We start from the raw sequence: 27281 nt of genomic DNA, 5'->3' as shown, positions 1-27281 counted from the left end.
CAAAAAACAAAATGTTGAAAAAACATGAAGCTATAGTTGGATTTTAATTTTAGTATTTTATAAATGTCCCACAGGGTGATGCGAACTTTGCCAAAAAAACACAGTTTGATTGGTACGCCCAGTATACAATGAAAATTTAACTAATTAGCAACAATACTATTATAGCGATATTTTTAAACAATAAGGCTATAATATATTAAAAAAATCACTTCAATCGGACAACAGGTTTAGGAAATTCATTGTTAAGGTGTCCGGTTAATTTTGCACCCCAGTGTATGTTCGTTTCGCCGGTCCAAAGTGCTTATTTTTGAAATGGTTGTAGTTGAAAGGGCTTGAACGAGACACTAATCACGAGTGTATGCAAACTTTGAAGAGCCATACCTCAACAAATTTTTGTCTTACGGAAAAACAAAATAAAACCAAAATATTTAAAAAAGCAAAAACTACATTTTTTTACTCTGAGATTTTTCGTATTACTAATGCTTTTTAATTTTTTACCATTTTGAACAATTTTCCAAAATAAAAAAAAATGTTTACTATAAAAATAATTTTTTTCAAAAATAAGCACTTCAATCCGGTCAAACTCACAGATCATATAAACAATACATTATATAAAGTAAATGGTAAAGCGGTAACGATTAATTTCATTTTGGGTACTAAACCGAAAAAAAGGGGCCAGCTTTACTTTGAGCGTAACTCGTTTAGTTATAATGCTAGAAACTTTTATAAAAATAAAGCTTTTTTTTTTAAGTTTTAATGAGTTTTCCTTCCAAAAAGCTTCATTTTTTGGTAATTTCACGTTGAAATATTTGATTTGGAATTCGACGAATAAGAACGTATTTTTCATGAGCTACACCTTTGCTTTTACTGGGCCTATAGACTTTATGAATACACAATTTTTTTTTCGTTTTTTATAAACTACATTTTTGCTAAGAATATTTTTTTCGATTAAGTAGGTACTTACTTTTCGAGTTATTTGAGAACAACTGCCTGAAAACGTGTTCTTTGTTGAAAAATAAACATTTTCACTCGCAAATAACTAAAAAAGTATTGATTTAGTTAAAAAACACTATAGGACAAAAGTTGCTTAGAATTAGTCAGTTTATCCGTTTCAGGACTTACACTCACCGACAAAATTAACCGCCCACCTTGCATTTCTTTCAATTTGCAGAAATTGTCAATCTTGGACCACATTTTATGAAAGATACGATGAGAACTACCTTTGAGGACAAGGCTGTTTAAAAATCTTCGAAGGAAATTCAAACAAACATAATTTTGAAAATCATAGTCTAATTAGAAAAACTATGAGTGTTAATAATGGGTGCTGCCGCCTCTGGCCCTGAAGACTTCTTGGAGCCGGTTCGACAATTCATTTTTGATATCCTGGATATCCGATTGGGGGATATCGTGCCAATCCTCTGCCGCAGCAATCCTGAGCTCTCCGAAGGATGTAGGGGCTGAACTACGGTACGGGATGCTATCAGACGATTTCGGGAGACCCGTTTATACACCTGCAGACCAAGTCTAAGCCCACATAGATGCACGATACGAGATGACCTCTTCATTGCCAGCAACATGTTGAGAAATCGCTTTTAAACCGCTCCTGAAGCTTGTGCGCGTCTTTTTAAGGTGATAAATGTTAGTGTGAGTGAGGTGCCATTAGAAGAGGACTGTCAGAAAGAAATTTGAGGGCTTTCCGTCCAGCTCAAGCCCCACAGCTGCCCTCCCAACACCGTATAGCTAGACTTGGTTTTGTACGAGAATATGCTGACTGGACTGACTGGCTGACTGTAACGAAATGGAAGAACATGTGTGTTCTTAGGTGAGAGCAGAATAGCCTTAAGAGGTCCAGATGGACGTCAGCGTGTCTACAGGCGTCAAAATGACAGGTTTGCTCCTTGCAATATAGCCGAAACAATGGCTTACAGAGGAGGGTACGTAATGATTTGGGGAGGTATCTCTTACGAAGCTTGTACCGATCTTGTTGTGTTCGATAGAAGTAGTGTGAATGCTCAAAGATACGTGGAAGGAGTTCTCCAAGACCATGTCATGCCTTTCGCACCTTTCATTGATGAAAACTTTAGATTAATGCATGACAATGCACGTTGTCATACAGCAAGATCCAAACGTGAGTACCTTAATGAGGTCGCGATTCAAGTTTTACCATGGCCGACATGCAGTCCCGACCTTAACCCAATTTAACACATTTGGGACAACCATAAAAAACGGGTAGGAGCAAGAGTACCAGCTCATACATCCTTAGGAGAGCTCAAGTGGCTCAAATGGCTGCGGTAGAGAAGTGACATAACATCCCGCCAGTAGCATATCCAGGATATCATGAATGGATTACCAAATCGGCGATTACCCAATTAGACTATGATTTTTAAAACTATGTTTGTTTGAATTTTCTTCGAAGATTTTTAAGCGTCCCCTAATAAACGACTTTTCTTTAATAATTTTATTGTTTTAATTTTTCCTAAAAGGTCGTTTACACCGTATCTTTCATAAAATATGGTCCAAGATTGACAATTTCTGCAAATTGAAAGAAATACAAGGTGGGCGGTTAATCGGTTAATTTTACCGTTTAGTGTATTTTAAACATGTTTCTTCAGCCCCAAGAAGGAGTGATTTTCACCCCCCAAGAAAAAGCAACCAACGGCACAAGCCCAATTTTGAAGTAGACTAAAAATACATAGAACCTTAAACCACAAATCCGCCATGACGCTGAAAATTGCAGTCCAACACGGTTATTTACTGGGCTATAACGTGTTTCTTTGTTTATCTCAATTCATGAATTTAGATTATTATTCTTTGATACTTCTTTTTTGGTTTTAAGTTTGTTGTTGAACATATTCTGCAATATGCTTGTTGTTAACTCTGTGATTTTTGTCACAAAGTATATGAAGAACAGATTACCAAAATGTACGGTATGCGGCAAAATAAACTGTACTGAAATGCGTACTTATGCATTATATGCCTCGAAAAGCTCGCGAAAACGGTCCAAGCTTAAAATCAACAATGGTTTTAGCAGGACGGGGCAACCTGCTACACGGCCAGGGAGTCTCTTCGAATACTACGCGATCATTTTGAGAGATCGAGACTCACCACACCTAAGTCGGCGAACACAGTGGAGGCGGTTTCCGCTTACGGTTAAACCGCGCGGACCCGCTTTTAAATGTTTTCAAAATGAATGCACGTCTTTAAATGTACACCAACATAGTCAAAGCAGGTTCGCGCCGGCCAACCGCTTTTACTAGAATGAGAATTTAGTTTTTTCCGCGCGGTTTTAATGTTTACTCGAATGAGAATTTAGTTTATTCCCTCTTTTTGTCGCGCGAGTTCAGTGATTTTACAATGAATATGTAAATATGTTTTTATGTAAATTACACCAGTTTTTAGTTAAACGATACTACACTTTCTCCAAAATATAATTAAAAGTCTCTTGAGTCATTCTCATATACTGGAAGAATCGTTCATTATCTTCTTTTAATTTTTGAACTAGATGATGATAATCTCCATAAATTAATCTTTCTCGATTAATAGGATGTACACCAACTCTCTTTCTTTTCACTTTAGTCAAAACAGAATCTAAATCAATTATATCGTCATCGGAAGACGACATTTTGCTACAAGTAGTAGACGCAACTGACAAATTTGAACGATCTCTCTCGCTTTTACCCGTCTTCACTGTGTTACCATACCCGCGCGCGAGAACCGCGCGGTTTGCCCGTAAGCGGAAACCGCTTCCACTATGTGTGCCGCCTAACGTCACATGATGCGTATACATATATTATGGGGAATGCTGAAGGAGGTAAACCGATCCGCCGTCTGACATTCCAGAATGCGTATTATAATTAAAGTTTTTTTCGTGTCAGAGGGCATCTTTAACATCTGGTTTATCGGGAATATCGTCGTGAATAATGTTTGCAAGACTATATCATGTATACTAAATATATAAATAATAATAAACATTTCAATATTCATTTCAATACTGTTTATTTTGTCGCATACTGTATTTCCTACCTTTCTAATTCTCTTTGGTACTTAATTTGAGTTTGCATCATTTCATCTTGTATATTATTTAACCTCTCTTGAGTCTCTTTTCTAGCTTTCTCATCAGCAGAAAATGGATTAGCTGCATAAACCATAGTTTTTTGAATGATTTCCTTTTTGCCTTCTAAAACACAAGTAATTATTTTTTAAAATAAAAAAGAACTTTCATAAACGAGCATACCTGAGTACAGTCTGTATAAAAGCTTGGCAACAGCACCTGAAGAAGAGAAATAGAAAAACCAAAATTATATTAAAAATAAAAATTTAACGGAAGATTGTACTCAGTGGGGGATAATATAGATTATATATACCTTCTTTATTAGGTTGTGCAGATTCTTGCGCTTCTGCTGCAGCAATGGCATCATCCAGTCTTTGATCAAACCATGACTTAAACTCATTGTATTTATTTTCAGTAAGTGCTTTTATTCTAGGATCTACAAAAAATAAATAAAATTAATCAAACCTACATAAAACAGTTCGAAGTTTTAGATCCAAAGATCTAAAGACTTCTACTGAAACCAAAATCTGGTAACAACCTCGGGTAATAAATTCAGTCGGAGACAAGATTCGTTTTTGTTAAGACATTTATTTTGAATAAACATACAAAAGAAAAGTGTGGTGTGTGTGTGTGTGTGTGTGTGTGTGTGTGTGTGTGTGTGTGTGTGTGTGTGTGTGTGTGTGTGTGTGTGTGTGTGTGTGTGTGTGTGTGTGTGTGTGTGTGTGTGTGTGTGTGTGTGTGTGTGTGTGTGTGTGTGTGTGTGTGTGTGTGTGTGTGTGTGTGTGTGTGTGTGTGTGTGTGTGTGTGTGTGTGTGTGTGTGTGTGTGTGTGTGTGTGTGTGTGTGTGTGTGTGTGTGTGTGTGTGTGTGTGTGTGTGTGTGTGTGTGTGTGTGTGTGTGTGTGTGTGTGTGTGTGTGTGTGTGTGTGTGTGTGTGTGTGTGTGTGTGTGTGTGTGTGTGTGTGTGTGTGTGTGTGTGTGTGTGTGTGTGTGTGTGTGTGTGTGTGTGTGTGTGTGTGTGTGTGTGTGTGTGTGTGTGTGTGTGTGTGTGTGTGTGTGTGTGTGTGTGTGTGTGTGTGTGTGTGTGTGTGTGTGTGTGTGTGTGTGTGTGTGTGTGTGTGTGTGTGTGTGTGTGTGTGTGTGTGTGTGTGTGTGTGTGTGTGTGTGTGTGTGTGTGTGTGTGTGTGTGTGTGTGTGTGTGTGTGTGTGTGTGTGTGTGTGTGTGTGTGTGTGTGTGTGTGTGTGTGTGTGTGTGTGTGTGTGTGTGTGTGTGTGTGTGTGTGTGTGTGTGTGTGTGTGTGTGTGTGTGTGTGTGTGTGTGTGTGTGTGTGTGTGTGTGTGTGTGTGTGTGTGTGTGTGTGTGTGTGTGTGTGTGTGTGTGTGTGTGTGTGTGTGTGTGTGTGTGTGTGTGTGTGTGTGTGTGTGTGTGTGTGTGTGTGTGTGTGTGTGTGTGTGTGTGTGTGTGTGTGTGTGTGTGTGTGTGTGTGTGTGTGTGTGTGTGTGTGTGTGTGTGTGTGTGTGTGTGTGTGTGTGTGTGTGTGTGTGTGTGTGTGTGTGTGTGTGTGTGTGTGTGTGTGTGTGTGTGTGTGTGTGTGTGTGTGTGTGTGTGTGTGTGTGTGTGTGTGTGTGTGTGTGTGTGTGTGTGTGTGTGTGTGTGTGTGTGTGTGTGTGTGTGTGTGTGTGTGTGTGTGTGTGTGTGTGTGTGTGTGTGTGTGTGTGTGTAATAAAGTATGATTTGTTAAAATGGATTGCAGATACTTAGGTGTGGAAATATCTAGCGACAGGCATCTGTGGCAAGAATCAAAACAGCAGGCAACGAAAGCAGCGAGAATATCTGGTTTCTTGAGGGATATAATCTGGCGGAATAAATATATGAGCATCGAAAGCAAAGTCCGCATTTATAAGACATGTGTTAGACCCGTACTGACATACGCAGCTGAGACAAGGACCGAGACAACAAAGACCAAACAAATAATGAGAACAACAGAGATGAAAACCCTAAGATCCATAAGAGGTATCACACTAAGAGATAGAATACGAAACGAAGACACATTGAGAGAGCTAGGCGTTTTTTACTGCTAGCACTCTGCTAGCATAACTGCTTGCACTCTGCTAGCATAACATTTGTTGGAGTGGATACCATTGCACTCAAACATATTCTCAAGCATCTGTATTGTATCCGATCTAAGATAATTATCATTAATTACTTATTAACTGCGTAATTTAAAATAAAAAAATATTCTAAATATAGGGCTTTCGTAAACCTCAGATTAATTAAGAGTCGCATTTATTTCTCAACGCGAAATAAATTACTGTATAGGTAATAGGTAAGGAAGTATCAGGCTCATCGCGACAGGTGTTACAGAGCCGTTGGATAGGGATTCGTCGATTTCGCTCAACTCACCAATTCGACAGGGTTTGGAAGGTTTCGGAATACATTCAGCGGACCTATCCTGACGGTTGGGTATGCTCTGTTCAGCACACAGAGAATGCTCTAGTCCTGTTGGATTTCTGTTCTAATCGGTCACCTGTACTAACGGCCAGTTTCAAAATTCTCCAAACCAATTATATGTATGTAGAGTCCTTTATTTATGACCTGGTATTTAAAGCGACCCTTATAATCCGGACTCGGCCCAATAATCTCATATTTTTAAAGCCTTCATAGAAATTTACCTGTTAAGCTTGTCACGCACAATTATTAATAATTTCTAATTAATAAATTAAAAAGAAATTAATGCTTACCTCATATTTAATTATTAAACTCAACACCAAAGTCTAAATATCACAACTCACAACTTAACAAAACACTTCTTCTTCTTGTGCCACTCCTATCGAAGAGTGGAAATCATCAAGGCTATCCTGACCTTGTTTACACCTGACATTAAGATTTCATTAGTGGTGCTGCCAAACCACTCTCAAATTCCGCAACATGGCATTCTTCTAGGGCCTGGATTCCGTCTTCCTTCTATTTTTTCTTGCATTATATTTTGAAGTATTTTTTCAAATATTCAAATTATCAAATATTCAAGTTTTTTTCGTTTTATCGTTAACAAAATTTCCGGTCTTTTCCTATCCTTCGTATTACTTCAAAGTTTGTGACTCTTTCAACCCAGCTTATCTTCAGCATTCGACAGTGGCACCAGGAAAATTCTGCTGCAACAGAGATATAAGCATACCTCTACGATTAAGAATGCTAAGAGGCTACGAATTTAACACACTATTATAAGGTGTACAGGCCTGAACTCTCAAACAAAACAACATAAAAAATATTGAAAGTTTCGAGATGTAGTGCTACTGTCGAATGCTGAAGATAAGTTGGGTTGAAGGAGTCACAAACTTTGAAGTAATACGAAGGATAGGAAAAGACCCAGAAATTTTGTTAACGATAAAACTCTAATATTTGGGTCACCTGATGAGAGGACATAAATAAACAAAATTACTTCAAAATATAATGCAAGAAAAAATAGAAGAAAACGGAATTCAGGCCGTAGAAGAATGCCATGGTTGCTGAATTTGAGAGAGTGATTTGGCTGCACCACTAATGAAATGTTTAGGTCAGGTGTAAACAGGGTCAGTATAGCCTTGATGATTTCCAATCTTCGATAGGAGTGGCACGAGAAGACAAAGAAGTGTTTTGTTAAGTTGTGAGTTGTGATATTTAGACTTTGGTGTTGAGTTTAATAATAATTAAATATGAAGTAAGCATTAATTTGTTTTTAATTTATTAATTAGAAATGATTAATAATAAAGCTCTCCGTGCGTGACAATCTTAACAGGTAAATTTCTAAGAAGGCGTTAAAAATATGAGATTATTTGGCCGCGTCCGTATTATAAAGGTGGTCGTAAATACCAGGTCATAAATAAGGGAATCTACATATAATTGGTTTAGAGAATTTTTAAACTGGTAGTTATTTTGAAATTGACCGTTAGTACAGGTGGCCGATTTTAACAGGTGGCCGTTAAGACAGGTTTTATTATACATGGCTTAAAAGATCTACTGATTTTTTGAAAGTAAAACTACTGAAGAAATAAAGGCTGACCTGGCAACCCTGTTCGCTGTATATGTTTCCGAAATGTAGGTTATATGCGATTTCTGTGGGATATTGCTTTGGTGTGGCCCGCTAAAACATAGACGGACTCTGGACGATAAAAGTATATTATTGTTACAAACCAGAATCTTGTTCTATAACTTTTTCCGAATGGCATCTGTTTTTATTACATACATATAACACTTTATTTGATACTTTAGGTGAAGCAAAGACGAGGCAAACAGAACAGAAGTATCAGAGGCGTAAACAGTTTTGTAGGGATATTAGTGTTAAAACATGGAATGTCAATTATAATTTACTTACCAAGTTCAATATTATTTTTAATATTATCTTTAAAATCAACTAAATTGGCTCTCCACTGTTGAAATTTTTCATTGTCGGGCAGAACTTCATCTAGCCATTTCATATCTGGCAATCCATCTTTCCAATCATTATACTTCTAAAACGTTGAAATGATTTGTATTATACCGGGTGCCCATTTATATTTTCCCCCATTTTAACTGCCTATAACTTCTAAACGGCTCAAGATAGAAATATGCGATTTTCGCTGAAATGTTGTTTAAAAAAAATGAATAACCATTTTCAATTTCGTTGCAAAACGAAAATACAGCCGAACCATATTCTAGTGCTTGCTGCACTCTCTGATTGGACTAAAATATGGTTCGGCTGTATTTTCGTTTTGCAACGAAATTGAACATGGTTATTTATTTTTGATTTACATTTACTCTGATTGGAGTATGAAGGGAACCATTCTCGTTGGAACTTTACCGCGCTGAGCAAATGGGACGTGAATTGTAAATTGTAGAATTCCCTCATCTTCCTTAGTCTCAGCATCCGTATGGCTTGCAAATTGTAGAAGCCTCGGAGGTGTAACCAGAGAAGGTTTCCATTGTTTTCATTCTGGTGGGATGTAGAATAGCATTATGTTGTTTTATATGCCATTAGAGTGAAAACTTGTCGTTTTGCTAGCAGTTGCCACTAGGGCATCTATGCCATTTCGTTCGTTGCAATCCGGGACTGCACGCTGGGGGTTTGTTTTGGTTGGATCAGAGAGAGCAGCATATGTGACTCCTGATGAGACTAATAAGTTTCGAAACCAGTAGAGGTGCTTGCTGCACTCTCTGGTTGGACTAGAATATGGTTCGGCTGTATTTTCGTTTTGCAACGAAATTGAAAATGGTTATTCATTTTTGATTTACATTTACTCTGATTGGAGTATGAAGGGAACCATTCTCGTTGGAACTTTACCGCGCTGAGCAGATGGGACGTGAATTGTAAATTGTATAATTCCCTCATCTTCCTTAGTCTCAGCATCCGTATGGCTTGCAAATTGTAGAAGCCTCGGAGGTGTAACCAGAGAAGGTTTCCATTGTTTTCATTCTGGTGGGATGTAGAATAGCATTATGTTGTTTTATATGCCATTAGAGTGAAAACTTGTCGTTTTGCTAGCAGTTGCCACTAGGGCATCTATGCCATTTCGTTCGTTGCAATCCGGGACTGCACGCTGGGGGTTTGTTTTGGTTGGATCAGAGAGAGCAGCATATGTGCCTCCTGATGAGAGACTAATAAGTTTCGAAACCGGTAGAGGTGCTTGCTGCACTCTCTGGTTGGACTAGAATATGGTTCGGCTGTATTTTCGTTTTGCAACGAAATTGAAAATGGTTATTCATTTTTTATTTACATTTACTCTGATTGGAGTATGAAGGGAACCATTCTCGTTGGAACTTTACCGCGCTGAGCAGATGGGACGTGAATTGTAAATTGTAGAATTCCCTCATTTTCCTTAGTCTCAGCATCCGTATGGCTTGCAAATTGTAGAAGCCTCGGAGGTGTAACCAGAGAAGGTTCCCATTGTTTTCATTCTGGTGGGATGTAGAATAGCATTATGTTGTTTTATATGCCATTAGAGTGAAAACTTGTCTTCTTGTTTTGTTTTAGTAAAAGTTTTGTTTGAATGGATTGAATTTTTTATATCGCTTTTAAATAAAAAATGGCGGATTTTTGAAAAGAATGTTGTTGACTTTTTTTAATGAAACACCCAGTATATTTTTTGGTAAATTGAAAGAACGATCATTCACCTATCCAACGATATAAAGTTTTTTAAAACCTGAGTAATTAATTTTAAAAATGAGAGATGCAATGTGGAAATCTGATGCATAGATGCATATATTATGTTATTTAGTTATGTGATATGCACGTTGCACCTCTCATTTTAAAACTTTATTACTCAGTCATTTGATAACCGATTTTAAAAAACTTTATATCGCTGGATAGGCGAATGACCGTTCTTTCAATTTACAAAAAATTATACTGAGTGTACCATTTAAAAAAGTCAACAACGTTTTTTTTTCAAAAATCCGCCATTTTTTTCATAATTGAAAGTGATATGTATAAAAAATTCAATCCATTCAAACAAAACTTTAACTAAAATAAAACATATTAGCGAAAACCGCATATTGCTTTCTTGAGCTTTTTAGAAGTTATAGGCCATATGCAGTTAAAAGGGGGGAAAATATAAGTGGACACCTGGTACAATATATACAAGACATGTATACAGGATATACAATATTATATACACTGCCGAGCAAAAAAGGTCACAGGTAGGGTCACTCAATGAATTATATAAGTTTGATGTCTCGAATTTCCTAAACCTGTTGTCCGATTTCAGTAATTTTTTTAGTATATTATAGACTTATTATTTAAGAATATCAATGTAATAATATTGTTGCTAGAGAGGTAAATGTCATTTTATACCGGGTGAAATAATCATATTGTGTTTTTTTTAAGTTCGGAATACTCTGGAATATTATAGCATAGATAAAATATTGAAATTAAACCTCAATTATTGTAGCCTTAAGATTTCTTAACATTTTCTTTTTTGATTAATTTGCTTATGTTGGATAATAAAAAAAGTTAAGTACTTTAACAACTAGCCATGCTCTTCATCAATACAGAGTGTTAATAAATTAATGCGACAAACTTTAACGGGTAATTCTGCATGAAAAAATAATGACCGTTTGCTTTATAAACATATGTCCACAAATGCTTCGTTTCCGATATACGGGATGTTGAATTTTTTCTTACAAACTGACGGTTTATTTGTTGCTCTAAAATCGGTTGAGATATGCAAGTGAAATTTGGTAGGTTTTAAGAAGTAGTTATTGAGCATTTTTTGACATACAATTAAGAATTTTATATTCACCATTGGCGTGCATGGATGTATCTAAAATGTTTATACCCGTATGCATACCAATGGTGAATATAAAATTTATATTTGTATGTCAAAAATGCGCAATAACTACCTCTTAAAACCTACCAAATTTCATATGTGTTCTAATGTGTTAATAGTGCCAATTGATTCATTTACTATTTCTACTGTTATCCTACCAATGAATGTTAACCTTTATTTTATACAATGCTAATCTTAAACAGAAAAGTACCCCTCAATTGAAACTGTAACAGAATGTAAATCCATCAATGGGTTGTGTTTATTTACATTAAAAAAACATCATCTCCATAAGAGATAACTTTGTGTAATGTATTCTTCTTATGAAATTAGTCTCTGGTTTACATTTAGTTTTAGTATTTATTTACTAATTTTGCTATTTAAAGGTTTATCCAGACCAACAGCCACGGTACGATCAAATCACCGTCAAGTCCAGAGGCAACCCATTCACACATACTGTCTGGGCAGACCACTGTCAGTCTACACCAGCATTCAGGTCGATCAAGATTATCGAGTCTTTGGGGAGTTTTTAGTATTGCAATAATTGCAACAAGTGAACTCCAGTATTGCATTCTTCTGAAATAATTAGAATGAACCATATAACAACAATATGTGAAGGTCAAACATATCTTCTTTTATAGGATTAAAATCTACAATTTTCGTAATGTCTCATTGGAATACTCAGGTATTTATTTTTGCAAGCTGTTTGGTATTTTAAAAAACGTTCAAAAATATTTTTTTACATAGTCCTGAATATAACTCCTATAATAGTAGAACATAATTTCTTGTGGCATGTAGGCCATGAACCGAAGGTTTTCACCTCGCAATTTTTACAGAATGGATCGATTTTCTTGAAAATTTGAGATTAGGTAAGTAGTGGATAGTCCAAGGATCAAAATCTATATCATGCCGAAAGGCGCTTTTACCCTGGGGGTTGTTGCACACTCCATCTCGGGGGCGGAAATTTTTTATTATATTCTGACAGCAAAAATTGGTAGAGATTAATTCTAAGCAAAAATTTTTTTATACATTTTTTTGATAAAATAAATAGTTTTCGATTTATTCGCTATCGAAAGTGTTAGTTTTATATCGAAAAAATCAATGTTTTTATTCAGTTTTCTGCTAATAACTCAAAAATTATTCATTTTGTCAAAACAACTGTAATTAATAAAAATATACCTTTTTAAAAAATAAACCAAACGGTTTCTTTTAATTTTCTTTAAGACTGTTAGTAACCGAGCTATACTTTATTATAGTTTAGCTGTTCTTCGTTGAATGCCAAACTTTGTAGTTTCAAAGTTAAAAGACGGGAAAACTATGCATTTTTCGAGGATAACCTATCAAAACTAACTTAGTGCATTTAAAAAGGTCTATACTAAAAAATAAAAAGAAAGTCTTCAACTCAAAAATTGAATGAGCTATGATGAAAAGAAAGTAAGTCCCTATTTTTTTTCAGTGAAAAAGTGAGCGGAAAAACACCCTAATTATACCCTAAATACAAATAGTCATTGGTCTTGTTCAAGTTTTCTTTATTTATGTATTGTTAATAGATTGTAGAAGTTTGACCGGCTTAGAATGATTAGTTCTAAAAAAATGGAGCAAAATGCGAATGACGAATTTTTGTAGTTTGGTAAAAAATGTCTTTTCTTCAGAATAGAAAGATTAGCATCAGATATACGAAAAAAATGATTATGAATGAAATTGTAGATTTATTATTTCCCAAGAAGATGGCTTACGAAAAATTTTTGTACGACAACAATTTAGTGAGATATTGATAATTAAAACTTATTATAACATGCAAAAACTACCTTTACCAACCCTTTCAAAGTCACCCCATTAAGTTACGGGTAAAAAACCAATATATTTTTTTGGGAAAGAAATGGAGAAATTCAATTGGGAGCATAATAATGTAAGTTAGCGCTGTTTTTTGTATTGTGTACGTTAGAAACTTACATACACGCATATATTGATTCATACTAGACTTATGGAACCATAGAGCACATATGAATATGTATATATTACATGTTTGTGTATGCGTGTATCCAGGGGCGTAACAGAGGGCCCCGCAGCATGAAGCTTGCGGGGGGCCCCATCTTGTCATCTGATATTATGTAAAAATCTGTTATTGTTATATTATTTTTACGTTGTCTGTTTAAATTTAAAAACGTAAAAATTTCTAACTAGACGTATTTGCCAAGTGAATCATCTCATAATATCTAGAAAGTTAATCCCTTCCGGCCTACCGAAATTTTATGGCAGCGACAATAAACTATATAATGCTTTGTACGTGACTATTGAAAGATATTAGAATTGCAATTTGCCGAATTTAAGAACAATATTTTTAAATCTAAACATGGGTTTTCGTTCTCTCTGTTCTTTACCTACTTTTAGTATTTCAATACAATATTATCGCCAGTAATTTCATATTGGTTGTTTGCATTGTTATGTTATTTATGTTTGTGTTGTTTTACGGTTATAGTTGCATCAGTTTAGTAAACATTTATTTAACGATTATTGACGACTTTTCTTGTGTAATCATTGGACAGTCTCTCAACAGATAAACGGTAAGATTATTTAAATTATAACACTTACACTTTAGGGGAGTCAATGTAGAAAAACTTGCATTGTTTCGGTTTCGGAAAAAATCAAACAAGCTTATATTTTTCTTAAACATTTTTTGTTAGTTTATATGTCTTATCTTAAAGTGAAACGTTCTACTCACAGATGCCTCTAATTGTTTATTCATTCTTTAAACAATAAAACTGTTTTATATATTAAATAATTTTAAAAGATATCGGTGAATTCATCATTTTACTTTGTTCAAAAATGTTTCTATTTGCTTTTTGATTATGCTGAATTCGAATATGTCATTAACTCAGGGCCATAAGTACGATGTTGAGGGCCCCGGGGCAAACGTGATCTGGGGGCCCCCTACCGGCGGTCTGGGGTTAATCACCCAGCAGAAGGAGTCCGGGAAAATTGATATTTAACCACTTGAAAACGCATTTTAATGTACTCCATGACTGAAGTTTCCTGTACCTACCTACATATTGCTATTTTAGATGACCAACACAAAAAAAATTTAAATCACATTATTTTAAGCTAAACATTTACCATCAATATAACATCTTTTCTGTTTTCAGAAAAAATATACTACATATAATGTTACTTACATTCTTCGGCTATAATGTAGGTTTTTAATCGCGTTATATTGCTATAGGCAGTACATATAACGCGATTACAATCGCGGGGCACCCTTCGCCGGGGGCCCCGAGGCACTGCCCCGGTTGCCCCAATGGTAGTTACGGCCCTGTCAGACATTACAATTTGAAAATTCAAAATAAATTTTTTTGAGCACTTATACGGTATGTCTGCGTGGCTTCGAACCATATGGGAAACATTTTATTATCAATTTTACGAAAAATGTTATTCTTCATGAAATGCTCTGAATGGTCTTAAATCTAAGATACAAAATAAGCCAGATAAACCATCAGATATCAAAGTTTATCAATTGTATACGAGGTAAGTCAAAAAATAGGAAGTTAACTCAAGGATAAAGTACTTTTATATTTAACAATATACGATTTTAATTTTAATATGTAATTACATCCTTGTAAATAAAAAATTAATTTTTCCAAATATATCTCAAATTACCTATAACCAACATCATTTTATTACAATTATAATAACTATTTTATTATTAATTTTTTATTTTTACGAAAAAATTCTTTATAAAATTCTTATCAGATTCTTTATAAAAAGCTCTGCAGTATCTCAAAACGAAGATTCAATCGTAATATGTATATCACATTTTACCAACTTTATACGAGGTATGTCGAAAAATATGAATTTCTCTCTAAGTACCTTTAAGTAGTTCACAATATTTCAACTGGAATGGTATGTTTGCATATTTAAACATAGTTTTTAATTGCGAACAACTTTTTATAATAAAATTTTTCAATATTGTAAAATATAAAGGTAGTATAGTATAAGTACTATTGAGCGAAATTAATATTTTTTGATATACCTCGTATAAATTCAATAAAATTTAATATCTGATTATTGCAACTTAGGTTTTATACCATGCAGAGCATTTTATGAAGAATAACTTTTTTTCGTAATATAGATATGTAATAAAAAATTTCCCATAGGTTCCAAGCTACGCAAACACACTGTATAAGAAATCAAGAAAGAATTGTTTTAACATTTACTATTTTTAAAGCTGGTTATTAAATGTATTGTAGGTAAGTTGTACAGAAAACAACAAAAGAAGTTGTTTATTTCATTTTCAAAGTAAAATAATTACATTTTAAAGATTACATCTTAGGATTTAAAAAAACACCAATACAATTGTAATATAGGCGTTTACATTTAAGTAATATCCAGTTAAAAGTGGTAGTTATTCTGTAAAACTACGAAGTTTTCAAAAATTACATTTTTTGAGACGTTGTATTATTTGAATAAAATGTTGTTCTAAAGCTATTTTCTTGTGGCATTTTTACAATTTTAACTATTTGTAATGGGAAATAAGCCACAATATTATTAAAAAATGATTTTTATTAACGTTTCGACGCGCAAATCTGGTGCCGTTGTCAAAATTCAAAATACTACCAACATAAACAAAAATGTTGTTGCTTAGTAAAAAAATTCTTCTAATAATTTATTTAATTTGACTCATTTATATCGGCAATTCAGATACATATGATACATTTTAAAGTAGAAGACTTTAAAATGATATTGCCAATATTTATGAGTTGCGTTCCTGGGACGACTTTACTGAAAGATAGTTCATTCGATTACATGAAATCAACCTCAACTCAATAATATCCGTCACAAAAAAAATCATAGCATGTGATCTGTCTTTAAAAAGACAACCACATGCAACGGTGACATTAAAATTCTCGCGTTAGAGATCTCATAGTAAATCACGAGGGAAAACCAGGAAAAACCTCGTGATACTATCCCGACATCGTAAGTATTTGATCTTACATTTAATTTACTCTCAAAATTAATACCAAATTCTGACTTTACTATAATTTTGTTTAAATTATAAATAATATCAATAATACATGGATATATAAGTAATGCTAAAATATAAAATATGTACTAACTCGACTATTGACTTACTAATTGTGGTATTTTTTTCTATTGACTTCCTCTTTCAGTATGGGTATCCACATCCTACTGCATTCCACCGAGGAATTTGCGACACAATTGGTTTCGTTTAGCATAATTAGAGCCGCTTCTTTGGAACAGAACAACGTAGAACGGGATCCTACAACATTTACAAGAAATAATACGAGGAAAATATCAATACCATACATAGAAGGACTATCCGAGAAACTTAAAACAATTGGAAATAAATTCAACATTTCAACAACATTCAAAACAACAAACACATTGAGATCTATTCTATCTAAAACTAAACCTAACAATGAACAAGAAAGGATAAAGAATTGTATTTATAAAATACCTTGTGAATACGAACAGTTTTATGTAGGTGAAACATCAAGACCATTAAACGTTAGAATAAGTGAACATCAATCTTATATTAAAAATAGAGAATTTGATAGATCTCAAATATGTCAACACGCATGGGATAATGAACATAGAGTTCAGTGGAGAGATTCAAGTATAGTCCTGAAAGAAACAGATAGTAAAAAGAAAAAAAAATCCAAGAAGCGGCTCTAATTATGCTAAACGAAACCAATTGTGTCGCAAATTCCTCGGTGGAATGCAGTAGGATGTGGATACCCATACTGAGAGGAAGTCAATAGAAAGAAAATACCACAATTAGTAAGTCAATAGTCGAGTTAGTACATATTTTATATTTTAGCATTACTTATATATCCATGTATTATTGATATTATTTATAATTTAAACAAAATTATAGTAAAGTCAGAATTTGGTATTAATTTTGAGAGTAAATTAAATGTAAGACCAAATACTTACAATGTCGGGATAGTATCACGAGGTTTTTCCTGGTTTTCCCTCGTGATTTACTATGAGATCTCTAACGCGAGAATTTTAATGTCGCCGTTGCATGTGGTTGTCTTTTTAAAGACAGATCACATGCTATGATTTTTTTTGTGACGGATATTTTTGAGTTGGGGTTGATTTCATGTAATCGAATGAACTATCTTTCAGTAAAGTCGTCCCAGGAACGCAACTCATAAATATTGGCAATATCATTTTAAAGTCTTCTACTTTAAAATGTATCATATGTATCTGAATTGCCGATATAAATGAGTCAAATTAAATAAAATATTAGAAGAATTTTTTTACTAAGCAACAACATTTTTGTTTATGTTAGTAGTATTTTGTATTTTGACAACGGCACCCGATTTGGGCGTCGAAACGTTAATAAAAATCATTTTTTAATAATATTGTGGCTTATTTCCCATTATAAATAGTTAAAGTTTGAATAAAAGTTTTGATATATTTTTTTAATAAAACATGGTTTAGTACGATGTTTAAAAATAATTTGTGTAAGTTTTAGATATATATAGGTAAAATTATATTAGTACCACATTTTACACCCACACTGTACTTATGCACATAATTTTTTTTCTTTGTGATATACCTAACTATAAGATATCGTTAACGTTCTTCTTTCATTGCCAATTTGTAAAATTTAATTTGATTAATTAGTTAAAAAGTAATGAAATGAATGTCGACTCGATCCGGCAGGAGACACATTTAAATCAAAACGAAACCGTAGATTTTCTAATTTTAAAAACTAATGTTAAATTAACTCAAGTGCTCGCTACGACGAACGCTACATACAGTGCGCCACTGCCAATGTTTGTGGAAAGGGTGACTCGAGCGTTATAATTAAAAAAATATAGAAGCTGTAGATGTAATTTTAGAAAAACCTTTAATTTTTTTGTTATGTAACATTTTCTGAATTTTTAATGGTCGAGTCAGTTTTTTCTAAAAATTATATTTTCGTGTATATTAAAAAAAACTAATTTCGCAGTTAATTTGTTAAATAAAAAATTAAGCATCCACTTTTGGAGTAGAACTTTTTGATATGCTGTTTATTAATTATAGTACGTTTCTTAATGAAATTATAAAAAGTTTTGTTAAATAAGTCGTATTTAGTAATTGTTTAACGCGGGAGCAGTCGCGCTCACTTCTGTCACGTAAGCAGTCGCGCGTAGAACAAAATCTAACAATACGAATTTAAAACAAATTTTAATTTTATAATATTTTTGTTTGCTTGTTATGTTAAAAATATCTATTTCTAACAATTTTAAAACTAATTGGTTCCCAACAAAGCCATAAATTCCACAAAAAAAAATAAAAATGAAATTAAAAATATTAAAAAAAATCCTACGCATTACTACAATCTTCTTCGGAGGCACTTACAAGTGGAAAGTTATGTTGCAAAATTTTTCATTAAGTTATCACGGAAAATGATAAAAAGTTGGATTTTTTCTAACGGCGCGACTGCTCCCGGGTTAAAAGGGGCCCCATTTCAAATTCTGCGGGGGGGGGGGGGCCCGACGGAGTTTGTTACGCCACTGCGTGTATCCGTAAATATTCGGCGGGGCGAATCTACGCCCGCAGCGCCAGGTGAAAGAAGAAACATCTTCTGATGTGTTTAAGTAACTATCTTTTTCATTTTGGAGGTGCTTGCCAGTATTTTTCAACTATCTTTGTATATATTTTTTTACAAATCATTAAATACAGGGTGTCCCCGAAAATAGTGCGTTCCTTTAAAATATATTACACAATTTCGAACAAAAAAGTCCTATAATATTTTTTTCTAAAGTTAACCGTTTCCAAAAAAAAAATTACATTGTTCTCCATATAGGCAAATTTTCATTTTCAGACAATTGAATAATCTGGCAACACCTATAATTGTGAATTACGAAATTTAACATAATGGAACCCCATGCACAACCCCATGTTTATTTACTCTGTTTGGGAGGTTGTTGACATCTGAAATATGGGTTAGCTTGTTACTTACTTTCAACATAATTGTTGCTTTAATAATGGTTAATTTGCTATTATCTGAATTAATTGAGGTTTTGGTTTAAGGTTCGAAATTCTACTTTTTCGAAAATTATTACTTTTACTTAAGGACATAAGCGCAAAATATCGCCTCTGATGCATTTTAACTGCATTCATTTTTTTCTAATCCTGAGAAAACTAAGAAATATTTTTGAAAAATTTAAACGCAGAATGAAATATTACGTTATTACCGGGGGCCGAAGGTCCCTGAAAACTTTTATAATGTTTATATTAATAAGCTACAGGGGTAAAAAAAAGAGAAAATTTAGTGTGACTTTTAATTTCAAATATCTCATTAAATAGTTATTTTCCTAACTAGTGCGGAAAGTGATACTTTCACGCACGAGACTGCCGTTGACCCGAACGACGCGATAGCGGAGTTCGGGCAAGCAGTCGAGTGCGGGGAAGACACTTTCCGCATGCGTTAGGAACAATATTTTTTCTAGGGCCGTGCGTTTGGAAAAAAGCCACAAAAAATAGAATAATATCAATTTTTATTTAGGAGTACAAATACACAAATTAATTCTTTGACAAGGTTGTGAAAACCAAACTTTCAATATAATGGGTTACCACGACAACGATATTGGTTTCCATGACGACGATTTAAAACCATTGTAATTTTCTACTGATTTGACTTTTAAATATCATGTCAAAATAATTTTATTTCATCGAATTATTGCGTTAATTTCATTAAAACATGAACACAATAAGATACATTTGAAATAAATTAGTAAATAATATCTAAATATTAAAATTAACATGAAGTAAAACTCCCTAGTGTAGTTGGTATATTTAATAAAAATTATAAAAATTTTTAAAAATCCAAACGGATTACGTTCAAAACGTTTTCGGACTTATCAGTCCATCATCAGTGAACCTAAAAGTAAGTAATCTCACTTAGTAAAATTGAAAAGGGTGAAATTTTGAATGTTAAAAATTGAAAAGTGTGGTTACGATTACTTACTCTCTGTCCTTGCTAAATAGCCACAATGCCAAACACTGGTCAAGATGTATGTTCTAACTACATGGTGAAATCTGATCTACAATTTGGCTTACATTGGATGCCAACGGATTAGTACTAGGAACATGATGCTCTACTCCATTAATTAAGAGATTTTTTTAATAATTAGGTCTACATTGAACTACGTTTAGTCTGTCAATGATTTAGAAGGAAGTTGAAATACTTCAAATGTCAGTAACATTGACATCCAGGAAAGGGAATTTTTAAGGTATTAACCAAGGTCAAGATCCAATGTGGTTACGGAAATTTAAGTTTAAGACTGTGTTGGAATTTTAATTTTTAATATTAGAATTTAAAATTTACTATTTTTATAAAAATATTACAACCATTACCATAAACTTGACTATAAAATTAAATTTGATCGAACTTATTGTCATAATATGGTAATGAAAACAAAATGTAAGATAGAATTATTGGTTAATGAAAGTTAATAATTTTTTGGCCTAAAATAGCCTTGTGGGTGAAAGTTAAAACGTTGAAGTGATACAACCGTTGTTTAGTGTGTATAGAAATATAAATTTGTTAACTGTAATGTTGGTTGTATAAGTCTAGTAAGATATTGATTCTGTATGAAATTAACCAATTAAAAAAATTTGGTGAGAATTGAGGTAACTGATATAAGATTGTTAAGTGAAAAATATAAATAATTGACGGGATGTGAAAATGTGTTAGTTATAGTCAAAAATATAGGAAGTATTATAACATTATGCATATAAAAGAAAATGGAATTATTTGATTGTTAAATTAAAACTAAGTTGATAAAATGTGTAAATGAACAAAAGATTCAAAAGAAGTGCGTCAACCGGATGCACAAAACACAAACTGTATTTGGAAAATAATTAAAAGTTAAAAATAGTAAAATAAGAATAAAGTTGTAAAGTTAGAGATTAGAGTGGCTAGAAAGATAGATGCAACATATTAAAATTTTTGAATTTTTTAAGAAAAAATGTTTTTTAAAAAATGAAAAATAAAAAGAAAAAGAAAGAGAAAAATAAACTAAAAAGGAAAAAGGACCTGTATGAAAAAGGAAGAATTAAATGAATAGCGTAGTAAAACATTTTGGAAAAAATCAACGAACGAAGTAAAGACCCAAGCGGCGAATAGACAAATAGATAAGGTCAATGATTTATGAAGGGAAAAGTAGGGTGAGAAAATGGCAAAGGGTGAATTAGTTGTGTTGGTGTTACTGGGGGTTGTAGAGTAAATGATTAGTATGAAAGGAGATTTTGGAAATAGAAGGAAGTGAAGTATGAAAAAGAATGAAAAAGAAGGTTAAGTTAAAGGTTTTATGGGTGAAGTCAGGAAAGTTGCTAAGAGTGAAGGATAAATTGAAAAAACAAGGAATTTAGGAAAAAAGTTGACGGTGAATGGGAGTAAAATTGCGATTAAGGGAGGTTTGTCTATTCACACAATTGGGACTGGACCTCAAGTCTCGGATAATCTCCAAATCCTCATACAAGTCCAATCGGAGTGTGTTTTTCTGCTGTATATTGTGCACCAACTGGACACCCTCAGGAATCTTAAGTTCATGTCTATTGACTTTAAGGTGATGTGAGAAGGAGGAAGTAGTATCTCTCTTACTATGTTCTAGGGATCTGGTGGCAAGAGATCTACAAGTTCTACCGATGTAGGTAGCATCACAATCTGAGCAAGAGAGTTTATATACACCACTACGGTTCATGTAGTTGATTGGATCCTTAGTATTGGTCAAACTCTTGTTAAGGGTGTTATTAACTTTAAAAGAAATTTTTATATTATCACAGGAGTTGGTAATAATGTATTTAACTCTTTCAGATAGATTAGGGTTATGGAAAGGCAATGAAGCATAAATCGGAGTTGTTGTAGATGAAGTAGAAGAAAAAGCTGACTGTTGAAGTAATCTGAGCTCTCTTTTATGTTGGAGTTTATTGATGATATCAGGGTCATAACCATTGTTTATAGCAATCTGTTTAATGATGTTTAATTCTTTGTTAAATTCTGTTGATGAAAGAGGAATAGAATTTAATCTGTGGATAAAACTACGGAATGAAGAAAGTTTGTGGGAAAGAGGATGATTAGATGATGAATGAATTACCTGATCTGTTTGAGTAGGTTTACGGTAGATCCCAAAGCTGAAATGGTCATCTAGTCTGGTGATAGAAAGGTCTAAGAAATTAATGGAGTTAGAAGTTTCTAGTTCCATAGTGAAAGTGATTTTTGGATGAATTTGATTTATTTTATGAAGTAAATTCTGTGCTGAGTTGGAATCGCCTGAGATCAGAAGTAAACAATCATCTACAAAACGGAACCAGTGTAAAATCTCAGTATTTTTTATGATATAGTTGGATTCTAAATGATCCATAAAAACATCAGCTAGGAACGGGGATAAGCAACTACCCATTGCTAGACCATCAGGTTGTTGGTAAAAGTTGTTATTGAAAACAAAGTAATCTTGAGATAGACAAATTTTGAGAATGTTTATGATAGACGAAGTGGTATTAGGGGTGATAGAGTTATTTAAAAGAAGTGAGTTAACCAGACTAATAGATTCATGTTTGGGTACTGAGGTAAATAAATTGCTAACATCAAAGGAAAGCATAGTAATATTCGGATTAAGATTAATAAGTTGAAGTTTTTCAACTAATTGGCGAGAATTCAAAACTGTAAATTGGGGAGTGAAGTTTATGAAGTTCTTGATAATTTTTAGAATGAATTTAGATAAAATAGAAACTGGGGTGTTTATAAAACTGACGACGGGACGGATAGGAATGTCAACTTTGTGGATCTTTGGTAAACCGTATAACCTAGGGATCAATGGATTAGATGGAATTTTATTGTATGGTGCTTCATGTTCAGAGAAGAAATCAGAATATTGTTTTAAATTATTTTTCAATTTTGAAACAAAAGATTTAGATGGATCAACAGGAAGAAGGGTAAAATTATTGGTGTCAAGAAAGGAAGTGACTTTATCAATGTATAGTTGTTGTTCTAAAATAACAAGACAGTTGCCCTTATCTGCTTTACTAAAAACAAGTTGATGGTTTTTAATCTTATTTTTTATTGACTTTAAGGTGGATAAAAGAGAATTGGTTTTTTAAGAGAAAAATTGGGAAATGAAGAAGTTGAAGAAATGTTGTTACTGTGGGCTGGATTAGGTGTAAGAGAAGAAGACGATGATGAATTGTTGTAATTAATAGAATGGTTATTGTTAGAAAGTTTATTTTTGAATTTATTGATGGTTTGGATACAAGAATTTCTGATAGAAGTTTTTTGTGTAAGAGAAATGGAAAGATTTTGAATGACTGTATCGGTCTCAATAGAAAGACTCTCAAGATCTTTGACAGACAAATTGGTGGGAATGGAGTGTTTGAGGCCGAGATTCAATAGTTTTAATTCATCATCGGAAAATTGAACTTTGGAAAGATTTTTGATTCTTGGATGGAATCGAAAATTGGAGAACTTATTCTTGTTTAAAGTTTTTTGTTGATCAGATCTAATCTTATTGTTAACCAAACGTTGTAATTTATTATTGACTGTATTGAATTTAACTGTGCGAGAGTGATCAACCTTATCCTGAATGTCTGACATTAAAAAATTGATGTTAATATAACCTAAAGTATCAAGTAGAGAATCATATGTTACCTTAAGTTTACAATTGATGTAATTAAGCTTACTGTAGTGCTTACAAATTTCTTTCCTCAAAATTTTATTCTGAATGGAGATCCTGGTATTGGGATGTACATTATTGGATGTCTTAACTCTACAAAAGGTTGGAAAAACTTTATTGTGTAAACATCTTGAGATGAACCATATGTCCAGTTGAACATTGCTCCGCTGTGTGGCTAGTCGCAAGTACTCTAAAGCCAAATTGACCATACTGTCATATACAAAAATAAAACGGGATAATACCCGAAGGTTGGCTGTATACCATCTAGTTAAATAAAATTAACATGAAGTAAAACTCCCTAGTGTAGTTGGTATATTTAATAAAAATTATAAAAATTTTTTAAAATCCAAACGGATTACGTTCAAAACGTTTTCGGACTTATCAGTCCATCATCAGTGAACCTAAAAGTAAGTAATCTCACTTAGTAAAATTGAAAAGGGTGAAATTTTGAATGTTAAAAATTGAAAGACTATACATTGATAAAGTCACTTCCTTTCTTGACACCAATAATTTTACCCTTCTTCCTGTTGATCCATCTAAATCTTTTGTTTCAAAATTGAAAAATAATTTAAAACAATATTCTGATTTCTTCTCTGAACATGAAGCACCATACAATAAAATTCCATCTAATCCATTGATCCCTAGGTTATACGGTTTACCAAAGATCCACAAAGTTGACATTCCTATCCGTCCCGTCGTCAGTTTTATAAACACCCCAGTTTCTATTTTATCTAAATTCATTCTAAAAATTATCAAGAACTTCATAAACTTCACTCCCCAATTTACAGTTTTGAATTCTCGCCAATTAGTTGAAAAACTTCAACTTATTAATCTTAATCCGAATATTACTATGCTTTCCTTTGATGTTAGCAATTTATTTACCTCAGTACCCAAACATGAATCTATTAGTCTGGTTAACTCACTTCTTTTAAATAACTCTATCACCCCTAATACCACTTCGTCTATCATAAACATTCTCAAAATTTGTCTATCTCAAGATTACTTTGTTTTCAATAACAACTTTTACCAACAACCTGATGGTCTAGCAATGGGTAGTTGCTTATCCCCGTTCCTAGCTGATGTTTTTATGGATCATTTAGAATCCAACTATATCATAAAAAATACTGAGATTTTACACTGGTTCCGTTTTGTAGATGATTGTTTACTTCTGATCTCAGGCGATTCCAACTCAGCACAGAATTTACTTCATAAAATAAATCAAATTCATCCAAAAATCACTTTCACTATGGAACTAGAAACTTCTAACTCCATTAATTTCTTAGACCTTTCTATCACCAGACTAGATGACCATTTCAGCTTTGGGATCTACCGTAAACCTACTCAAACAGATCAGGTAATTCATTCATCATCTAATCATCCTCTTTCCCACAAACTTTCTTCATTCCGTAGTTTTATCCACAGATTAAATTCTATTCCTCTTTCATCAACAGAATTTAACAAAGAATTAAACATCATTAAACAGATTGCTATAAACAATGGTTATGACCCTGATATCATCAATAAACTCCAACATAAAAGAGAGCTCAGATTACTTCAACAGTCAGCTTTTTCTTCTACTTCATCTACAACAACTCCGATTTATGCTTCATTGCCTTTCCATAACCCTAATCTATCTGAAAGAGTTAAATACATTATTACCAACTCCTGTGATAATATAAAAATTTCTTTTAAAGTTAATAACACCCTTAACAAGAGTTTGACCAATACTAAGGATCCAATCAACTACATGAACCGTAGTGGTGTATATAAACTCTCTTGCTCAGATTGTGATGCTACCTACATCGGTAGAACTTGTAGATCTCTTGCCACCAGATCCCTAGAACATAGTAAGAGAGATACTACTTCCTCCTTCTCACATCACCTTAAAGTCAATAGACATGAACTTAAGATTCCTGAGGGTGTCCAGTTGGTGCACAATATACAGCAGAAAAACACACTCCGATTGGACTTGTATGAGGATTTGGAGATTATCCGAGACTTGAGGTCCAGTCCCAATTGTGTGAATAGACAAACCTCCCTTAATCGCAATTTTACTCCCATTCACCGTCAACTTTTTTCCTAAATTCCTTGTTTTTTCAATTTATCCTTCACTCTTAGCAACTTTCCTGACTTCACCCATAAAACCTTTAACTTAACCTTCTTTTTCATTCTTTTTCATACTTCACTTCCTTCTATTTCCAAAATCTCCTTTCATACTAATCATTTACTCTACAACCCCCAGTAACACCAACACAACTAATTCACCCTTTGCCATTTTCTCACCCTACTTTTCCCTTCATAAATCATTGACCTTATCTATTTGTCTATTCGCCGCTTGGGTCTTTACTTCGTTCGTTGATTTTTTCCAAAATGTTTTACTACGCTATTCATTTAATTCTTCCTTTTTCATACAGGTCCTTTTTCCTTTTTAGTTTATTTTTCTCTTTCTTTTTCTTTTTATTTTTCATTTTTTAAAAAACATTTTTTCTTAAAAAATTCAAAAATTTTAATATGTTGCATCTATCTTTCTAGCCACTCTAATCTCTAACTTTACAACTTTATTCTTATTTTACTATTTTTAACTTTTAATTATTTTCCAAATACAGTTTGTGTTTTGTGCATCCGGTTGACGCACTTCTTTTGAATCTTTTGTTCATTTACACATTTTATCAACTTAGTTTTAATTTAACAATCAAATAATTCCATTTTCTTTTATATGCATAATGTTATAATACTTCCTATATTTTTGACTATAACTAACACATTTTCACATCCCGTCAATTATTTATATTTTTCACTTAACAATCTTATATCAGTTACCTCAATTCTCACCAAATTTTTTTAATTGGTTAATTTCATACAGAATCAATATCTTACTAGACTTATACAACCAACATTACAGTTAACAAATTTATATTTCTATACACACTAAACAACGGTTGTATCACTTCAACGTTTTAACTTTCACCCACAAGGCTATTTTAGGCCAAAAAATTATTAACTTTCATTAACCAATAATTCTATCTTACATTTTGTTTTCATTACCATATTATGACAATAAGTTCGATCAAATTTAATTTTATAGTCAAGTTTATGGTAATGGTTGTAATATTTTTATAAAAATAGTAAATTTTAAATTCTAATATTAAAAATTAAAATTCCAACACAGTCTTAAACTTAAATTTCCGTAACCACATTGGATCTTGACCTTGGTTAATACCTTAAAAATTCCCTTTCCTGGATGTCAATGTTACTGACATTTGAAGTATTT

General features: G+C 33.1%; 1 protein-coding gene across 3 annotated transcripts in view; it reads right to left on the bottom strand.

Moving 5' to 3' along the window:
• The window catches only part of LOC114337779 (dynamin-like 120 kDa protein, mitochondrial), a 231158-nt gene that overhangs the window by 161535 nt on the left and 42342 nt on the right, over positions 1-27281 (bottom strand). For 2 of the 3 annotated variants that reach the window (XM_050656057.1, XM_050656059.1), the window contains exons 3-6: positions 8402-8537; positions 4365-4487; positions 4235-4270; positions 4024-4177 (exon numbers count right to left, since the gene is read on the bottom strand). In XM_050656057.1, coding sequence (XP_050512014.1) covers positions 4024-4177; positions 4235-4270; positions 4365-4487; positions 8402-8537 — 449 coding nt within the window. The remainder of the gene's footprint in view (positions 1-4023; positions 4178-4234; positions 4271-4364; positions 4488-8401; positions 8538-27281) is intronic. The other variant, XM_050656058.1, reaches the window with a different exon arrangement.

This window comes from Diabrotica virgifera, chromosome 7 (genome assembly GCF_917563875.1).
Source record: "Diabrotica virgifera virgifera chromosome 7, PGI_DIABVI_V3a".
Taxonomy (NCBI): domain Eukaryota; kingdom Metazoa; phylum Arthropoda; class Insecta; order Coleoptera; family Chrysomelidae; genus Diabrotica; species Diabrotica virgifera.
Note: the sequence above shows the minus strand (reverse complement) of the source record. Positions and strands in the feature narration are given on the sequence as shown.